Source organism: Erpetoichthys calabaricus, chromosome 1 (assembly GCF_900747795.2).
Source record: "Erpetoichthys calabaricus chromosome 1, fErpCal1.3, whole genome shotgun sequence".
Classification (NCBI taxonomy): domain Eukaryota; kingdom Metazoa; phylum Chordata; class Cladistia; order Polypteriformes; family Polypteridae; genus Erpetoichthys; species Erpetoichthys calabaricus.
In genome coordinates, this window is record NC_041394.2 from 338,011,101 (window position 1) to 338,029,543 (window position 18,443).

The window sequence follows — 18,443 nt, forward strand, 5'->3', positions numbered from 1 at the left end:
TGAACTGCGGAGCTCAGCTCGGAGCGAAATGAAGTGAATGAAATCAGGTGAATGGGAGGGGAGATGATCACGTGACTCCCCCACCTGCCTTAACTCTCCATCCCTCCACAAACACAGTCTCTTGGATCCCAACTCTCCTTTCGCACACCGTGTCTACTAAACACTAAGAAACACTAAGTAGAAACACTAAAGGAAAAAATACTATTCGGTAAGCACTGCGTCTACTAAACAGTAAATCAGTAAAGGACGGCAAGACTGCGTCAGCTGCGGAGCGGAGCTCGGAGCGAAATGAAGTGAATGAAATGAGGTGAATGGGAGGGGAGATGATCACGTGATTCCAACACCCACCTTAACTCTCCATCCCTCCACAAACACAGCCACACGGATCCCAACTCTCCTTTATATGTATAGATTTAAAATACAGGGGCAAATTCAACACAAAATTGGGTCATTAATGCCATTGCCTGATGAGAGCCACAAATTCCTCCAAATGTATTTTTTTGGGAATGAAGACGAAGAAGCAACATTACGTTGTGATACAATTCCTGGGATCAACAAAGAAATTGTTCTTGACATCCAAAAAATTATGCATGAACATAATGCATAGTGAAAATGTTCAAGACCACTCTCGAAAGAATGGCGACAGATCAATACAAATTAATCATTAGAGCAGATAAAACTCCAGTTAATGAGCATGAGCGAAGATTTAACACACCTACCATTAATGAAGTGACAATTGTATTGGTCGGAGAACATGTCGGTACCAGAGACATTGTCCTTCAAAGACGTCAAGAATGCTTGCAGCGTATTTCAGAAACGCACAGGTCATACGATGCTCTGCAATATCCCATAATTTTTTCCAAAAGAGAAGATGGGTATGATTTTAATTTAAAGCAAATTAATGTCAAGATTGGAGCTCTTACAAATAAAAAAAATTCAGCCATGGACTATTATGCATACCGCATAATAATTCGAGCAGGTCAACTGAACAATATTTTACTTTGCAGACAGCTCTTCCATCAGTATATTGTCGACATGTATGCCAAAGTAGAATCAGAATGACTCTTATTCATCTGGATAAATCAGAAGAAGCTGCGTGTTGATGATTATATTCATTTAAGAGATGCTATATATAACGATGGAGTTGCAAATAACATCGGAAGAATGGTGATTTTATCGGCAACATATACAGGTATTCCGAGGCACATGCATGAATATGCACACGACGCTATGTCATATGTTCGTGAATATGGATGCCCAGACCTGTTCATAACTTTCACCAGTAATCCAACATGGTCTGAGATTAAAAAAACTATTCAGTGGTCAGTCACCAGCTGATCGACATGATTTGACAGCCCGAGTATTTAAGTTAAAGTTGCTCAAGTTGATGGATGTGATTACAAAAAGCCACATCTATGGACAGCCAAACTGTTGGATGTACTCAATTGAGTGGCAAAAAAAGGGTCTTCCACATGCTCACATCTTGGTATGGTTAAAGGGAAAAATACGCTCTACACATGTTGATAGAGTTATTTCGGCTGAGCTTCCGAATCCTCAGGATGATCCAGTATTACTTGAGATCATATCTAAGCACATGATCCATGGGCCCTGTGGTGCCATCAACATAAGGTCTCCATGCATGAAGAACAACAAGTGCACTAAACGTTACCCAAGGGAAATGATTCAGGAAACAGACTACCGACGATGGTTATCCTCGATACAGACGACGGAAACCATGTGATGGAGGGTACACTGCAATTATTAAATTAAAGGTGGATAATCAATATCAAGATGTAGAAGTCAACAACAGATGGGTTGTGTCTTACTCTCCTTTACTCTCAAAAATGTTTCATGTGCACATAAATGTAGAGTTCCGTAACTCTGTGAAATCGATAAAGTACATTAAAGTACAAATATGTCAACAAAGGGAGCGACATGGCTGTCCTACAGGTTAATAATGACTCCTCCAATGATGAAATAACACAGTACCAAATGGGGCGATACATTAGTAGCAATGAAGCAGTATGGCGTTTGCTTCATTTTCATATCCACGAACGTTATCCAATGGTTGCATACCTATGTGTACATTTGGAAAATGGACAACGTGTATATTTTAATGAAGACAATATGTTTAATGTAGCCTTGCAACCACCCAACACAACACTGACTACTTTTTCAAACCCTGTCAGGATGATCTATTTGCAAGAACATTGTTGTATACTAATGTACCGAGATATTATATGTGGAATGCATCTTCAAAAACGTTTAATAGAAGGAAACAAGGTGCAATAGTGCCAAGTCATGACGGAATTCGAATGAGTGATACTATAGTACGTGTATACACCGTACACCCATACAACTCAGAATGCTACTACCTGTGCCTCTTGCTCCACACGATCCATGGACCTACATCTTTTACTTCATTGAAAACTGTCGATGGACATGTATGTGAGACCTATCGTGAAGCTTGCCAAAAACTTGGTTTACTAGAAGACGATCAACACTGGGACACCACGCTTCTTGAGGCATCTGTTACATGCTTTGCTCCTCAATTACGGGATCTATTTGCAATTATTCTTACAACTTGCACTCCATCAAGTCTTTGGGAAAAGTACAAAGACAGCCTTAGTGAGGATATACTTCGTCAACAACAGATGGCCAATCCCAATATAGATGTAAATTACACTCAGGATATTTATAATAAAGCTCTTATACGAATAGAGGACAAGTGTCTTCGTATAACCAGCAAAACATTACTACACTTGGGTTTACCAGCTCCAAACAGGGCAGCATCAGATGCAATAGATACGGATGTCTTAAGAGAAAGGTCTTACGATGTAAATGTTTTAAGACAATTTATAGCTACGAACAAACCCCTTTTAACACCAGACCAGTTAACTGCATTCAATCATATAATGGGTTTGATTAAAAAAGGAAATGGTGGTGTTGTTTTCCTTGATTCTCCTGGAGGAACAGGAAACATTCTTAATAAACCTGATTCTTGCTAAGATACGAGCGAATGGTGACATAGCTCTGGCTGTAGCGTCATTGGGAATCGCTTCCACATTATTAGATGGAGGCCGTACAGCACATTCGGCATTCCAATTACCATTAAACCTCGCTCACGATGAAAATCCAATTTGCAACATACGCAAGGGCTCTGGAAAGGCAAAAGTCTTGCAACATTCAAAGATAATAGTTTGGGATGAGTGCACCACGGCACATAAAAGAGCTTATGAAGCCTTGAACCGAACAATGCAAGATCTCAGAGATCCTACCAAAATAATGGAAGGTACTGTTGTTTTACTTGCAGGAGATTTTCATCAAACATTACCGGTTATTTCACGAGGCACACCAGTAAATGAACTCAACGCGTGTTTAAAATCATCTACAATTTGGAAACATGTTGAAACAAAAAACCTAACTACCAACATGAGGGTGCGTATTCTCGGTGATGACACGGCAGATAATTTTGTGAAGCAGCTACTCAGTGTTCGAAATGGGAAATACCCTTCGGACTCTCTTTCAGGATTGATTTCCTTTTCACCTGATTTCTGTGTGTTGTTACCTTCAGTACAAGAAATAATACGGAAAGTTTTTCCTAATCTTCCAACTAATAGTAAAAGATGAACAATGGCTTTGCGAACGTGCAATTCTCGCTCCAAAAAACGATAATGTCAATAAAATTAACAACACCATCCTCCAAGAGCTCCCAGGACCATACATAACATATAAATCTATTGATACTATTATGGACCCCAATCAAGCAGTTAATTATCCAACTGAATTTTTAAATTCATTGGAGCCACCAGGTCCACCGCCTCATAAATTAAATTTGAAAGTTCGTTCAATCATTATATTACTCCGGAATTTAGATCCTCCCAAACTGTGTAATGGCACAAGATTGTATGTCACAAAATTAATACCAAATGTCATTGAGGCGACAATCTTGACAAATGCCGGTAGAGGGAATAGTGTCTTCATACCATGTATCCCGCTCATCCCTGGGGACATGCCATTTGACTTCAAAAGGCTACAATTTCCGGTCCGCCTTGCATTTGCAATTACAATAAATAGAGCACAAGGCCAATCACTTAAAGTTGTAGGAATCAATTTAGAAAATCCATGCTTCTCCCACGATCAGTTATATGTAGCATGTTCTCGGGTGGGTACACCAAAAAATGTATACATTTATGCACCGAATGGAAAAAACAAAGAATGTAGTTTACCCGAAAGCACTGCAGTAGTAATCAATGTTTACTTCATATTCTCATATGATGACAATGTTAATAATGTTGTTTATATTGATTTATATGTTATTGTAAATACTCTTTATTTATTGAAAAATAAAATTGGTAATTAACAAACTTATTTTATAAATACTGCATTTTATTTTTTTCCCTTCCACTCAGTGAGCGAAGCCACTGGGTAATCAGCTAGTAAATATATACTCAACAGTCTAATAACTACCCCTTTACTCCTTTTAAGATTTAACAGTTAATATTACACTTACTAAGTCAGTAATTTACTAAAGAAAAAAAAAACAAAAAAAACTATTCACAAATTTCATCATAAAATAGTAAACCTCACTACTTTTTAACTTTGACATAAAAAGTATGAAACACCTTTTTCGGGCCTGTACTTCCAACTCCTAAAACTTAAATGTATTTTTATTTTACACTTACTTTGTTCAGAATGATTTGAAGGTGTTGGCTGATCTTCCCAAGTCCTACCAGATGAAGCTGTCTCAGTCCTCTTTGTGTCAGACTGTAATGACTCAGATCTCACAGCAGGGTCCCCACGCTTCATAATCTCCCACTTGTGCATCTCACTGTTGACAGAAGTCCCCCCAGCCTCTTCTTTAATATCCACTGACCTCAGTTCATAATCCTCATCCTTAATGCAGAGACTCTCCTGTCCATGGTGGACAGACTCCCATTCATAGTTCTCCTCCTCCTCCTTAATACTCACAGTCATTACCTCCATGGTATTTATGTCAGCCTCACATGTCTCTTCTTTCACATTCATCTTAGTGGTTTAGTAAATGGCATCTGCTTCTTCCTTGCTGTTGAAAGAACAGAATTTAAATTAAAAAAAACAACATCATTCAGAACTAAAAATATTCCAGTTTCTTTTTTTTTTTAGCACTCTACCAGCTAAGCTTTATCCTATTATCATCATCACTCTTCATATCTCACTATAATATGTAACACGAACTGAGAAGTGTGGAGTGAGGGTCCAACAGGTTTGTGGAATAGGACCTCAAACAGTTGTGGGCTACCAAAATTCACTACTTGGATTACACATATTGTGTGTAAAAGTGTTGTATTGTAGGCTCCAAGTACTAGTTACAGTAGATGTGCTTACTGATTTTCTATAACAACTTAGTGGAAACAAAGTAGTAGGCTAGGACATACGAAGGCAATTTAATTTGAAAATTAAACTCAATCGTTATTTGAGATGGCATCATTAACAGCAGGCACTATTGAAAGGTGCTTTACAATAAAAAGATTACATGCAGGATGAAATACAAGTGATGAGTACAATTATATCAAAGCAGCAAATGGAGAACAGAAATCCAAGAAAGGCAAACAGCAAGCAGAGTTGTAATTCCACCTCACAGATTTAACAAGTAAGGACATAATTAGTTGCAACCAATTAGAGGACATATTGGATAATTCAAAGGTTTATACTCCATTAAACCAGCAGATTACTTGCTGAGCTGCTGACCTGTTACATATGAGTTTACTGCCACTGTATTGTGTACCTGTAAAGGAGCTTAAGATAATTAGATGTGAGTAATGGAATACAAAATCTGGCAGAAAGAGTGCATTTATTGAGATGTTTAACACAAATGTTAGGGGTAGTTGGGCTATGACCATGATGTAGAGTCATGCCTCTCTGAACATGAAGATTTTTTTTTATATAAATAGACTTCTTAATAAGAAAAAAACAAAACTAAGATATATTTCTGAATTATTTTCCTCCTTCAATCAAAAAACTAAAATTCACAACCTACTATTTAGTGAACATGTGCAGTAAAACGCCCAGGAGCATGGTGCCAGTGTGGACTTTTAATTCATGAATGCAATTTTCTCTGGCTCCATTAGTCCAACTCTTTTCAAGTATGATTGGCCTGTGTACACAGTAGTAACAAACATTTTGATGTTACTGTCTTAAAGACTCACTGAGGAAGCATATCTCATAGGCATTTTGGGACAACATAGAGTTTGAAAATAATAATACTGTCTGAAAAGAGGCGCTTAATGATGGAGGACAGCAGCCAAATGGCACAGGTCTTAATGGACATTTGCAGACTTTCCTTTAAAATCTCTAAAATAAAACTTCAGCCCTGTTTTTAACAGTTCAAAATAAAGATGAATGTTTATCAATTTCACTTTGTGGTATTGAGAATTTAGATTAAGGATTAAATGTGCCTTATTATTAGTTTTATTGCTATTAGCTATTAAAAGTTTATGCTAAAACAGATGGTGACCTTTTAAGCTGCTTCAGGCATAAGGGGTGCTGGGCCACAGGCCTGCCTGAATTTTTTACTTACTTTGTTATGAACTTTTGTAAGTCAATAACATTCAGTTCTCTGAAGGAACTGATAAAGTAAGCAAGCAGATTTGTGTCTTGGGAACACGGCTGCTGAGGCTTCCGACTGACAGAAGACTAGACAGAACATTAAACAAGCTTCCACAAGCATTCATTAGCCTTCAGTTTTTAAGAACACTAAGCAAGCATTCATGTTAGTGCATAAATATATAAAAATTTTAGATGCCATTTAAATTTAGATATTAGGGCCTATCAATACCTTAGGTGATTAACTTAAAGCAAAATGTATTGTGTTAGCTAGCATGAGCTACTGTATATAAGAGTTTAAGAGTTGATTACTAAAGGCTAGGGTTTTTCTCTTTTTTAAATGTAAGTCTGTGGACCCAAGGTCGCCTGCTTCCATTCCCACCAGCTGAGCTCCTGTGCTGGCAGGTCAGATATAGTGGCAGGCTGCTTGCCCCTGCCTAACTGTGCAGCTGCCTGTGTTTGAAGGATTTCATATCAGCATGCATATATATTTTAGACAGCATTTAAGTTTATATGTCAATGCTTCTTTTTGAATCCTTATAATAATAAAGCAAGTCATAGCAAAATGTATTAAACTAGCTAGCTTTAAGCTTTATAAGAGTAACTGTTAAAAGCTTGTATGTTTCCTTTCTTCAGGCTTGCCTGCTCAAGGCTGTCCACAGCTTAGACCTTATCTGTGGAGATGTGTGCTGTTGCTTATCAACACAACTGACTATGATTTTAGCCTTAAGGGAAGTTTGTGCAACAAGTAATTATTAAATGAGCGATCCAGTTTTCAAATGGGGGGTATGCTTGATTCCAACATAATGATGAGAACTGATTAACTGAAAGGCCATCGATCTTTAACAGCACAGGATTAGGAACACAAGAATGAAGGGAGATGTATCTGGGTGATACTCACCTCCAGGTGAAAAATATGTCCTGCAAGCCAAAGTGAAGATAAGGAAATTGTTGAGAAGGTCTACTGGGATGGAGATTGTTATGGGGAAGTCTACATGGCAAGTTTATTGATATGATAAACTCTACAAGACCAGGGGCCTCATGCATAACGCTGTGCATACAATTCGCACTATAACATGACGTAAGCACAAAAGTGGAAATGTGCTCACGCACAAAAAAATCCAGATGCATAAATCTGTGCGTTCGCCAACTTCCACGTTCTTCCGCTCCATAAATCCCGGTCAGCGTGAAAAATGACGCACCTTCTGTCCCACCCCAACTCCTCCCAGAATCTTTGAATATGCAAATCAATATAAATAGCCCTTAAACTCGGCCTTCTGTGAAAAGGCAAAGGCAAAAGCAAGAGGAAAAACAGAAGAATTTAGGCAAATACCAAGTGGAGGCAAAGAAAAACATACTTTTTGTTGGTTTAAACAGTGGTATAAACAACAAAAGGAAGTTGATCGAGCGACAGAGTGTCAGAGAAACTCAAAAGTTCAAGTTCACAAAGTCGCACAGTGCCGAAATAAAAAAGAAGTTGTCACATATCAAAGTCACTGTGAAAAGGTGAGTTGTAGCCTACCATCTGAGTCTCATATGAAAGCTTATTAGGGTACAAAGAAAAAAAAAAGGCACACAGTGTGAAAAAAGCACGAAATGTCAACTTTAATCTCTACATTTCCACTTTAATCACCTAGTTTATTTTGTCATTAAAGTAGAGCATCATAAACTTCATCTTAAAATCATTTAATTTACTAGTTTCTCAATACCATCGTAACTAAAGTAGCATGTTAAATGATTTGTTTTGTATTTGATCTTCTATGTGCTCTGTGTGTGTGAATCACTATGTGCTTCCCGGCTTTCTCTTCCTCCGACAAGACACAGAATCCATTACGTTCGTGATATTACAGCTCTCTGAATAATTAAAATACTGAGATGTATACGTGATATCATTTTCATGATGATAGGAGTTAAAGCATGTTATTAAACATGGGAACACGCGTGAGACATGAACAATCACTGCGCCACCAAGATGCTTGATGGGCCATGCGCAACCTTCGATGAAATACTTTATTGTAGCAATACTGTCTCTTTCTAACGTATTAATCTCCAATTCCTGTCCTTACTTTTCTTTCTCCAAATACCCAATTGCCACACAATCAGCTCTGTAATAGACGCTAAGCCATGTAAGCTTAGAACGCTGATTCTTCAAAACTTTTAAGGATCTTCAAAATATTTTCGTAGTATGTGTTTAATTATTCTATCCATCTATCCTTCCAGTGTTGCGTCAGCACCAGCAAGAATACAGCCCGAGGCAAGAACAATCCGTGAACGGAGCGCCAACAGCTCGCTAGCGCTGTGGTACCGTGTAGTAAAAGTTAAAGTTTTATCTGTATAATATAAAACATATTTTGCTGCATTTCATCTTAAAAATGATATTATCATCATATGTAAATACACGCTTTATAAAGTGGCTCAGGTTGTGCAATATTATAACTGTATCGCAAGTTTGCAGTGAGGCAATAGTACTTGTAAATACAAACAGTTCTACAAGGAGCACTTGATGGTCTGATTGAGTGCGTTTAGAGTTCTTGGGATGAAACTGTTTCTGAACTGCGAGGTCAGTACAGGAAAGGCTCTAAAGCATTTGCCGTGTGAGAGCAGTTCAATAGACAAGCAAGGCTGAGGCAGCGTGTGCTTGATGCTGTATACCGATAATTCTATTTCCGATCAGCTGCTGTACAGTTGTGATTCACACTCAGATACAGTGATATAAATACTCCGAGTGGTGCAGTGAGAGTAATATGGAAAAAGATGATCCGATGAGGCAACCCCTAACGGGAGCTGCTGAAAGAAGAAGAAGAAGGTGCAGTGAGAGTAACAATGCTAAAGCAGTTATGGTATTTAGAATAGTTTGACCATTCCGTGGACCATTATATTGTTACAGGTTAATTACAATCAGTTGCATTAAACTAATGAATAATATGCGGTTAATATCAGTGTATTTATAAAGCTGCATCAGGGATGTGGATTTAAAAAAGAAAGGATAACCACACAGGAACAGTAACACTGCTTTGATGCTGGGTGCCGCCAGTCTGCAAAACCGAGCAGAGAACTTGTGTACGACAGGGTATGAGCTACCGTGGAAATATGCGTGGCTTTACGCCAAGTTTAGGTTTTATACATCGCGATTTGAACGTGGAAACGTTCTTACGCAACGTTTTTGTGCGTACGCACCATTTATATATGAGGCCCCAAGTGATTGTAATGCAAAAAGGTGTGTAGCAAGGTCATTATCATGAACAAACCATGTGTGGCAGATGATAAGAAATAGTGGGAAGCGTTGATATCGGGCTCACTTCATTGAACTGAGACATACTTTATGTGCTCTGCATTGGTTTTCTATGCTGTGCAATAAAGTCTATTTTGACTATCTATCCACAGACACTGTGTGTTTTTTCTGAAAATGTTTTCTCCACGACAGTGGAAGTAAATGTTTTCACACAGACACAGAAAATCTTCATTAATTACAAGTTTAGGACAGTTATGGACACCTCTTCAATACTGCCACCAAAGAGAGACTAATAAACTGGTTGATCTGGTATACAAGATAAAGTTCTTACATTATGAACACATTTAAATTATGAAATATGTTCTCTCACTAAACATGACAATCTGTGAAAGCAGAAGGCAACAGTAAGTGAAATGTTATGTTAGGTTGAGCATGGGAAAGGTGCTGTATAAATAAAATGCATTATTATTTGTGTCTTAAAAATGATGTATTTGTGTGTAGACTTGTATGTGAATGAGCTGTGTCTCATAAGGGAGCCTACCCCTTTAAAAATATTACCCAGAGTGCAGCGCAGTTCAGTCTGACTGGTGAATCTATTGGATGAAGTAGGTTTGACAATTTATGCACATGTAAAGTTATCAGTCAGTAACAGGGACATGTCTTATGCTGTGTTTGCTTGACAGCAGTGTGACCGAGGGATTGAATGAGTGGCACACTACCTTTCATTGCTTCAAGTTGGAGAGGAGAACACCTGCTATTGAATCCCTTTAAGTAGCAGAGTCTTGACAAGCTTTTCGGCAGATTAGAGGCGTGTCTATGCACAAAATTAATCATTAATACCTTTGCTATTTGTAAAAAGATATGTTTCAGTCTGAGTACATTATAACATCATCCATCCATATGGATTTTTGTCCCTACTAGTCCCTTCTACTGCAGCCTCTCAGGATTATGTACCTGAGGTACTTGAGTGCCTCAATAATCTTTAGAGCTCAGCTGTCTGACATATATGGTCCTGATACAGTTACTCATAGCAATTTGCTCTAAGAGGAAGAGACTAGCAAAGAGCAATCCATAATTGACTCTCAAAAATAATCAAAGAGAACCGTACCTGGAACAGAGAGCAGACTTGAGATTGGCGTTTCCTGGCTTGTGCCTGGTGACCCATGTAATCCTGTCAGTTTGAGCACAAAAACACTTCTGTGGAGCAGTGATATTTTCATAACGAAAACGAGAACTAGAACTAAAAATATTGTTTTTCGTTTTACATGAACAAGAACTGAAATTAAGGCAAACAGAGAAACTAAAACTAAATAAAAATAAAAATTAGTGATATGTGAACGAACTAAAACGAGAACGAAAATTGAGTAAAACTGAAAAAAATAACAGTAACATTTTCATTCAATCCGGTTCAGTTGTGCAGAGAAGTTGTTTATAGGTCGCCCTGAACGTTCAGTTACGTTGTGCTGTTCACTATGCAGTGATCTTGTACCTTGGGCTTACTAGAGTCAAGTGGCGCAACTTCCGTAAAGGACTGTCGTTTGTTTGTTGAGCACATTCTGCTCATACGGTTGAAGCAGTAAGCACGTGTGGGTGACAAAGGCGAGTTTTGCACAGATGTTTGTGGGTAGAAAGCAAGAAAGTAACATGTGGAAATACTTTAATTACAGCACATCTATATATATATATATAAAATCCCTATGTGCGTCCAGGTGTCCGTGTGTGGGTGTCTTCTGGTGAAGTGCGCATGTGCGTGGCATGGTGCTATGCGCAATATTACTGTCAGAAAAAGTTAGAGGCGTTTTACGGAAATACAAACCAGTATTACTGCGAGAGGAAATTAAACGTACACAATACAGTGACGCATATTACAGCCACATACAAGCCAGTATTACTGTCAGAGGAGATTAAAGGCATATTACCGACGTGCATGCCTGTATTACGCCAGAGAAAATTAAAGGTATATTATGGACGTATATTACGGACGTACAAGCCAGCGGACATACAAGATGGTATCCTTCAATAAGAGCGCGCACAAAACGGCGAGCCTCAAAAGGACGACCTCAATTGGGCGCAGCGAATAAAGGCGCGCGTAAATAAAGATCTGCACCTGTTGCTCTTCACATATTCCAGAGCCATTTAAACTAAATTATCTACGCGCCCTTATTGAATAGAGCCGTACAAGACAGTATTACTGTCACAGAAAATTAAAGACACACAATACACGTCGGCAGCCCACGAAGAACGGTCAGCTCAGCAAGTAAACATCAACAAAAGGCTGAAAGAAAGAAAAATACGACCAACAAAAAGAATGAGGTCAAAGTCCCTTGCCATTTAATATAAACTGTTCCTACTAATGTTTATGCACTACTGTTCTAGCGCCCGTTATTGTAAACGGGCTAAATGACTAGTATTATAATAAAAGCAAATGTAGCGTGCGAGAAGAAGAAAAGAGTCTTGGAGTTTCAGTGCAGGGCCAGGTGGATCAGTGCTTAGTGGAAGTCCAGCACTTCTCTGGTACCATGACTGCACTTCATACAGAGACATGCGGTCACACCGGTCATCTTGAAAAGTAAAAAAAAACAAAAAAACTAGTAACATAAAATAAATTTGTCCACTGGTCTGTGCTATAAATTTGTTTTCTGTGCGATTCTAATAATTATGATAATTTTTATAGTTAAAATCGCTGAATTTGCATGCAATTGGTGCATGCATGTTGCCGTCTCTCTGTATGTCAGCAATATAATGTTTGCACACGCGTTTATTATACACCCGACTTTCCACAGTCTGGCTAATATCTGTAATGAATGTCTGTGACATATTTAGTCTTGCTGATCGGACATAAAACTGCAGTGAGAAGGCACAAGTTGAGGCAGACAATACCATGCCACACTGCAGCCCAACAGGTGCTTGTTGCTGCTGTTCTACACAGAGGCTCTCGGCGCCAATAAGTTAGCGATATCAGAAAGTCAGCGGTCCATTTTTTATTTCTACTGACTGCCAAAATACAAGATTAAGACTTTTAAAACTAAAACAAAATAAGGAGGACTTTTACAAGAAAGTGACAGAGATTTTCGTGGAGAAGGATAGGTGCATGGACTTCATTTACAAATAAAGGTAAGACCATAAAAGGTTTTCAATTTTATAAAAAATGGGTTCAGACTAAGAAAAAAACAATCCAATATTTAAAAACTACATTTTGACCTTAAATAAAATGTTCTTTTTTTTTCCTTGTTATCCTTTTGTTGAACAGTCTGTATTAAAATTGATTAAAGCATCAGAATTAAAAGCTTTTAAAAAAACAACTAAATATTTCAATTAAGGTCAAAATTGAATTTTGTTTTTTGTACACCACTCTGTACTTTCATTTGTATTGAATTTGTATTGAAGTGCCTTGAGCATGGGAAAGGCGCTATATAAATAAAATGTATTATTATTATTATTATTATTGAAGGAGTTTGAATTGTGAAATTGCAACAGCAAACTTAGAACACATGGAGGGTGCAGAGCAAACGCGCTCTCTCCGCTATACATGTAACATCCTTTCTTATCCAAATATGCACCTTACCTATCTGTGTGTAAAGAATACTGGTTATGTTTCATATCTCATCAGCAGTCAATGTACATGCCGCCAGTTGAATAGTGAATAAGCTACTCTTTTGGGTTCATATATTTGTTACTCTGACTCTGAAGGAGTCTGTGCATTACCAGCCATAAACCTCACTGCATCAGTGCCCCCAGCAGAAATCGTCAATATGCAGTCTGTTGGCGCCAGTGGCCAAGGACCTTGTCTGTGTACCTGCATTACAGATGTTCGTCAAGCAAATATTTTCACTGTGTGACTATCTGCGCAATGGACGTTGTTGCAACATGAAAAAATCTCTCGAAATGCATGTTTGTTTATAGCTTAACAGTAACGTGCTTGCACAGACTGGTTTCTTGGTTTGAAACATTTGATCTTGCTGACTATACTCATTAGGCCACTTACTCTGTCTGATCATTGATAGTCAAGCTGTGTTTAACATCATTATAAACTGTGAGTGTATTTTATTGACTGAAAAATAACTTGCATTGAAATATGTGAAGGCCAGCATTTGTGGTCTTTCAACAGAAAAAAAAAAAAAAAACGAAAATTCTGCTAATATTATGTAAAAACACCAGAACTAAATAAAATAAAAACTAAAATTTTAAACACAGAACTAAATAAAATGAAAAATTGTTGGCTCCTCTGAAAACTAGAGCGAAATAAAAATAAAAATAAATTTTATAAAATAAAATTAAAACAAACTACAATTAATATCAGAACTGAAATATCACTGCTGTGGAGTAGTGATACAAATGAGGAGGGTCAGATGCAATGGCAATTGGTTAACAGGCAAGAGTGTTTTGGACTGGGTATATTAGATCTTGGCCATGGAAACCGGCTCTGGGGAGATGAAATTTAACTTCTCTGTGAGGCGAAGGAGCAGATTAACATATAGAAGCTCGAAAACCATCAGCTATATATAGTAAGCATTGTTTTATGAAATTACTCAACAAACACAAATACATTTTAAGATGGCAACCAAATGCTAAGTGAATAAAATTACTTTGTTAACGATTTTCAAATGTGATTGTCAACTTCAATTGAGTTAAATTTCATTTGAACACCAATTATATTTAAATTAATCTTTTATATTCTGTGCATAAAAAAATGTAAGAACTGTAGATCGGAGACTGGTTATATCAATGTTTGTTAGTTATGTACTCTTGGAATGAAAGTATTTGATCAAAGTATTTAATAATAATAATAATAATAATAATAATAATAATAATATCCTACACAGAGTGGCTCGCACAAATATTCAATTAGAAGAACCCAGATATATACTTTTCGTAACTGAAACGAAACAAAGTCTTCTTAAATTGGATTAAAATTGAAAATTGTCTCACCGACAAGATTTTTTTTTTTTTTTTATGTGGTAAGAATTAACTAAGGTTAACATAAAACAGCTTGTCGGGTATTCGTTTGACTTTTAGTTACCAGAAAACACAACCAGACTGAAGTTGGCTACTTGCTCGCATTTTTTATTCTTCCTTAAATCCTACAACACGGCGGTCCTTTTTGCCATACTGCTGTCTTTTGTCAACAGGTGAAGAAGATTGGGTCTGTTCTCTTTTTATTTATGTATTTTTTTATTTTTAAATGCAGTGTCTGTGCCACCGCATCGCTTTTCTTGATTTAGCTGGGTGTTACGGCAGGTATTTTACTCTATTATTTTTTAATAATAATAATAAAAATGTATATCAATGTGCGGTTTCTATATGAAAATGCCTCCTCCTAGTGCTCGAAAAATTAGGCGATTCCATGAGAACACTTACAGCATCGATAACGGCAAAAACAGCAGTGTGTCTGGGCGCTTTGAAGTAGAAACGGGAATCGACAACGCGAGGTGCATCGATCCGTAGAGAAAAGTATGAATGCCAATTATCGCGAGATAACAGAGAAATTCAGTCGTGCCAAGCCCTTAACGACGCGCTTTGCTTGCATGCAGCAACTGTGACCGAAACAAAAGAAAAAAAATCCCACATCGGTAAAGTGACAGTCCCACACTCGGATTACTTACCCTCTGCTTTTTGGGTGATGTGGTGATTCACTTAATCGAAAAAGTCATGTCGTCTTGTTCACCGCCTCCAGTTTACCATCAACAAAAGTGAAAAACTACAGGTACAAGACAACTTTAGTTTTCGTCGCTCTTAATGACGTCACGGTGCACGTTGTGTCAATTTACCGGAGTCGCGCTGCGCAGCATAGACATATAATTACTAGACGCCGCATGACCAGCTGCATCGTACGTCAACGTCGTCGCCATATTGCGAGTGGCACTGCCGTGGCGTGAAGTAATGGATAAAGAAGCCTCACACATGTGCTGCTTGGGATTGTACAAACCGCTGTACGCTCCAAACCAGATCCCGGGGGATTACATTTCAAAGGTAAAGCTGAACAATTGTTTTGGTTATATTTGACCATTAGAAAATCCCGTTTTATAATCTTAACTTTAGGCTAAGATAGCAAAGCTATGCATTTATGTGTTCAAGTGAGCCTCTAAGCAACGTTTTGGCTAAACGTATTTACAACAACAACAACAACATTTATTTATATAACACATTTTCATACAAATAATGTAGCTCAAAGTGCTCTATAGTCACTAACTATGTAGATTGTAGTTAGCTATTAACATTTCTCAAACTTTGAAGGTTTAACAAAGAAATCCAGGAGGTAGCCCTTAGACAGGATTTTGAGAAAGCTGTCCTGTGATGTGTGCCGTGCTAGTTTGGTAACAGATGCTGTACCGGCATCATATGATCAAAGCTACCACTTGCTCACATTAAAAAAACAAAAACAAAGGAGGTTTGATGATTCCTTCTGAGGGTACAGTCAAGGTGGTCAAATTAGCTGAGCGTGTTATCCGACAGTCGACATTAGGACAAGCTGTCAGTGTATCTGTGATCAATCAGTTTGTTTGGGCTGAGATTGGTTCAGATAATGTGTTTTTTCTCAAGGAGCACATTGAGGAAACCCGGTTTGAAGTTGTGTCTGGCTTCCACAAACTAAGGCTGCACCATATTGCCAGACTGAATACTCTCAAATTACAGAGTGGCAACACATGGAAAAAGCTATGTAAGACAGTTCTGTTTCATGGATTTTAGATCCTATCTTGTATATATTTAAGTAACCACATTGTGTGTGTGTGCGTGTGAGAGAGAGAGATTGAGAGAGGAATGAGTGAAATGTTTTCAGAAATTATTAAGCCAATTTGTATACAATAAAATTGTTTATTTTTGTCATTGAGTGTAATATTTCACTGTTAAAAGAAAGACAAACAAAGATAACTGGCAGTAACAGTGCAAAATTCACAATTGGTATGCCAGTTTGAAAAGATAAATTTTGAGGGTAGTTTTAAAATGTGTTATTGAATCGAGCTGACATATACGAGAGGGAAGAGAATTCCCGAGTTGAGGAGCACTATAAGAGACGCTCGAGCTCCCATAGAACTGAGTTTGATGTGCGGTACAGAAAGTCGAGCTGCAGATGAGGATCTGAGTGAGCGAGAGTAGTGTTCAGTGAGGTTGTGGAGAGGTTTAAATGTTAAGAGCAGTATTGTGTATTGTATCAGTAGATAGATAGATACTTTATTAATCCCAAGGGGAAATTCACATACTCCAACAGCAGCATACTGATAAAGAACAATATTAAATTAAAGAGTGATAACAATGCAGGTATACAGACAGACAATAACTTTGTATAATTTTAACGTTTACACCCCCGGGTGTAATTGAAGATTCGCATAGTGTGGGGGAGGAACGATCTCCTCAGTCTGTCAGTGGAGCAGGACATTGACAGCAGTCTGTCGCTGAAGCTGCTCCTCTGTCTGGAGATGATATTGTTTAGTGGATGCAGTGGATTCTCCATTATTAACAGGAGCCTGTTCAGTGCCCGTTGCTCTGCCACAGATGTCAAACTGTCCAGCTCCGTGCCTACAATAGAGCCTGCCTTCCTCGCCAGTTTGTCCAGGCGTGAGGCGTCCCTCTTCTTTATGCTGCTTCCCCAGCACACCACTGTGTAGAAGAGGGCGCTCGCCACAACCGACTGATAAAATATCTGCAGCATCTTATTGCATATATTGAAGGACGCCAGCCTTCTAAGGAAGTATAGTCGGCTCTGTCCTTTCTGACACAGAGCATCAGTATTGGCAGTCCAGTCCAATTTATCATCCAGCTGCACTCCCAGGTATTTATAGGTTTGCACCCTCTGCACACAGTCACCTCTGATGATCACATGGTCCATGATGGGCCTGGTCCTCCTAAAATCCACCACCAGCTCCTTGGTTTTGCTGGTGTTCAGTTGTAGGTGGTTTGACTCGCACCATTTAACAAAGTCCTTGATTAGGTTCCTATACTCCTCTTCCTGCCCATTCCTGATGCAGCCCACGATAGCAGTGTCGTCAGCAAACTTTTGCACGTGGCAGGACTCCAAGTTGTATTGGAAGTCCGATGTATATAGGCTTAACAGGACTGGAGAAAGTATGGTCCCCTGCGGTGCTCCTGTGTTGCTGACCACAATGTCAGACCTGCAGTTCCCAAGACACACATACTGAGGTCTGTCTGTAAGATAGTCCATGATCCATGCCACCAGGTATGAATCTACTCCCATCTCTGTCAGCTTGTCCCTAAGGAGCATAGGTTGGATGGTGTTGAAGGCGCTAGAGAAGTCTAGAAACATAATTCTTACAGCACCACTGTCTCTGTCCAAGTGGGAGAGTGATCGGTAGTGAACAGGGAGCCAGTGAAGCTGAAAGAGAATAGGTGTAATATGTTCAGTGAATTTAGAACAGCAGGTTATTATCCTGGCAGCAGAATATTGAAGAAGTTGTAAGCGATGGATAAGTTTTTGTGGGATGCCAGATAGAATAGCATTACAGTAATCTATACGTGAGGGGACGAGGGCATTAGCCAATATTTCAGTACCGTGTTGCATAAGAACAGGGCAAAGTCTAGAAATGTTTCGGAGATGGAAGAAGGCAGTCTGAGAAATGTTGCTTATATGGGAGGAATTATTTAATAATAATAATAATGGCAATTATTAAAT

At 38.4% G+C, this 18,443-nt stretch overlaps 1 protein-coding gene across 1 annotated transcript in view; it reads right to left on the reverse strand.

Annotated features, from left to right (window-relative positions):
• Positions 1 to 15,564, reverse strand: part of LOC114667351 (gastrula zinc finger protein XlCGF57.1-like) — a 31,268-nt gene extending 15,704 nt beyond the window's left edge. The window contains exons 1-2 of the mRNA XM_028822625.2: positions 15,421 to 15,564; positions 4,686 to 5,065 (exon numbers count right to left, since the gene is read on the reverse strand). Of these exons, the coding sequence (XP_028678458.1) occupies positions 4,686 to 5,028 (343 nt within the window). The 5' untranslated portion in view covers positions 5,029 to 5,065; positions 15,421 to 15,564. The remainder of the gene's footprint in view (positions 1 to 4,685; positions 5,066 to 15,420) is intronic.
• Positions 15,565 to 18,443: the final 2,879 nt, after the last annotated feature.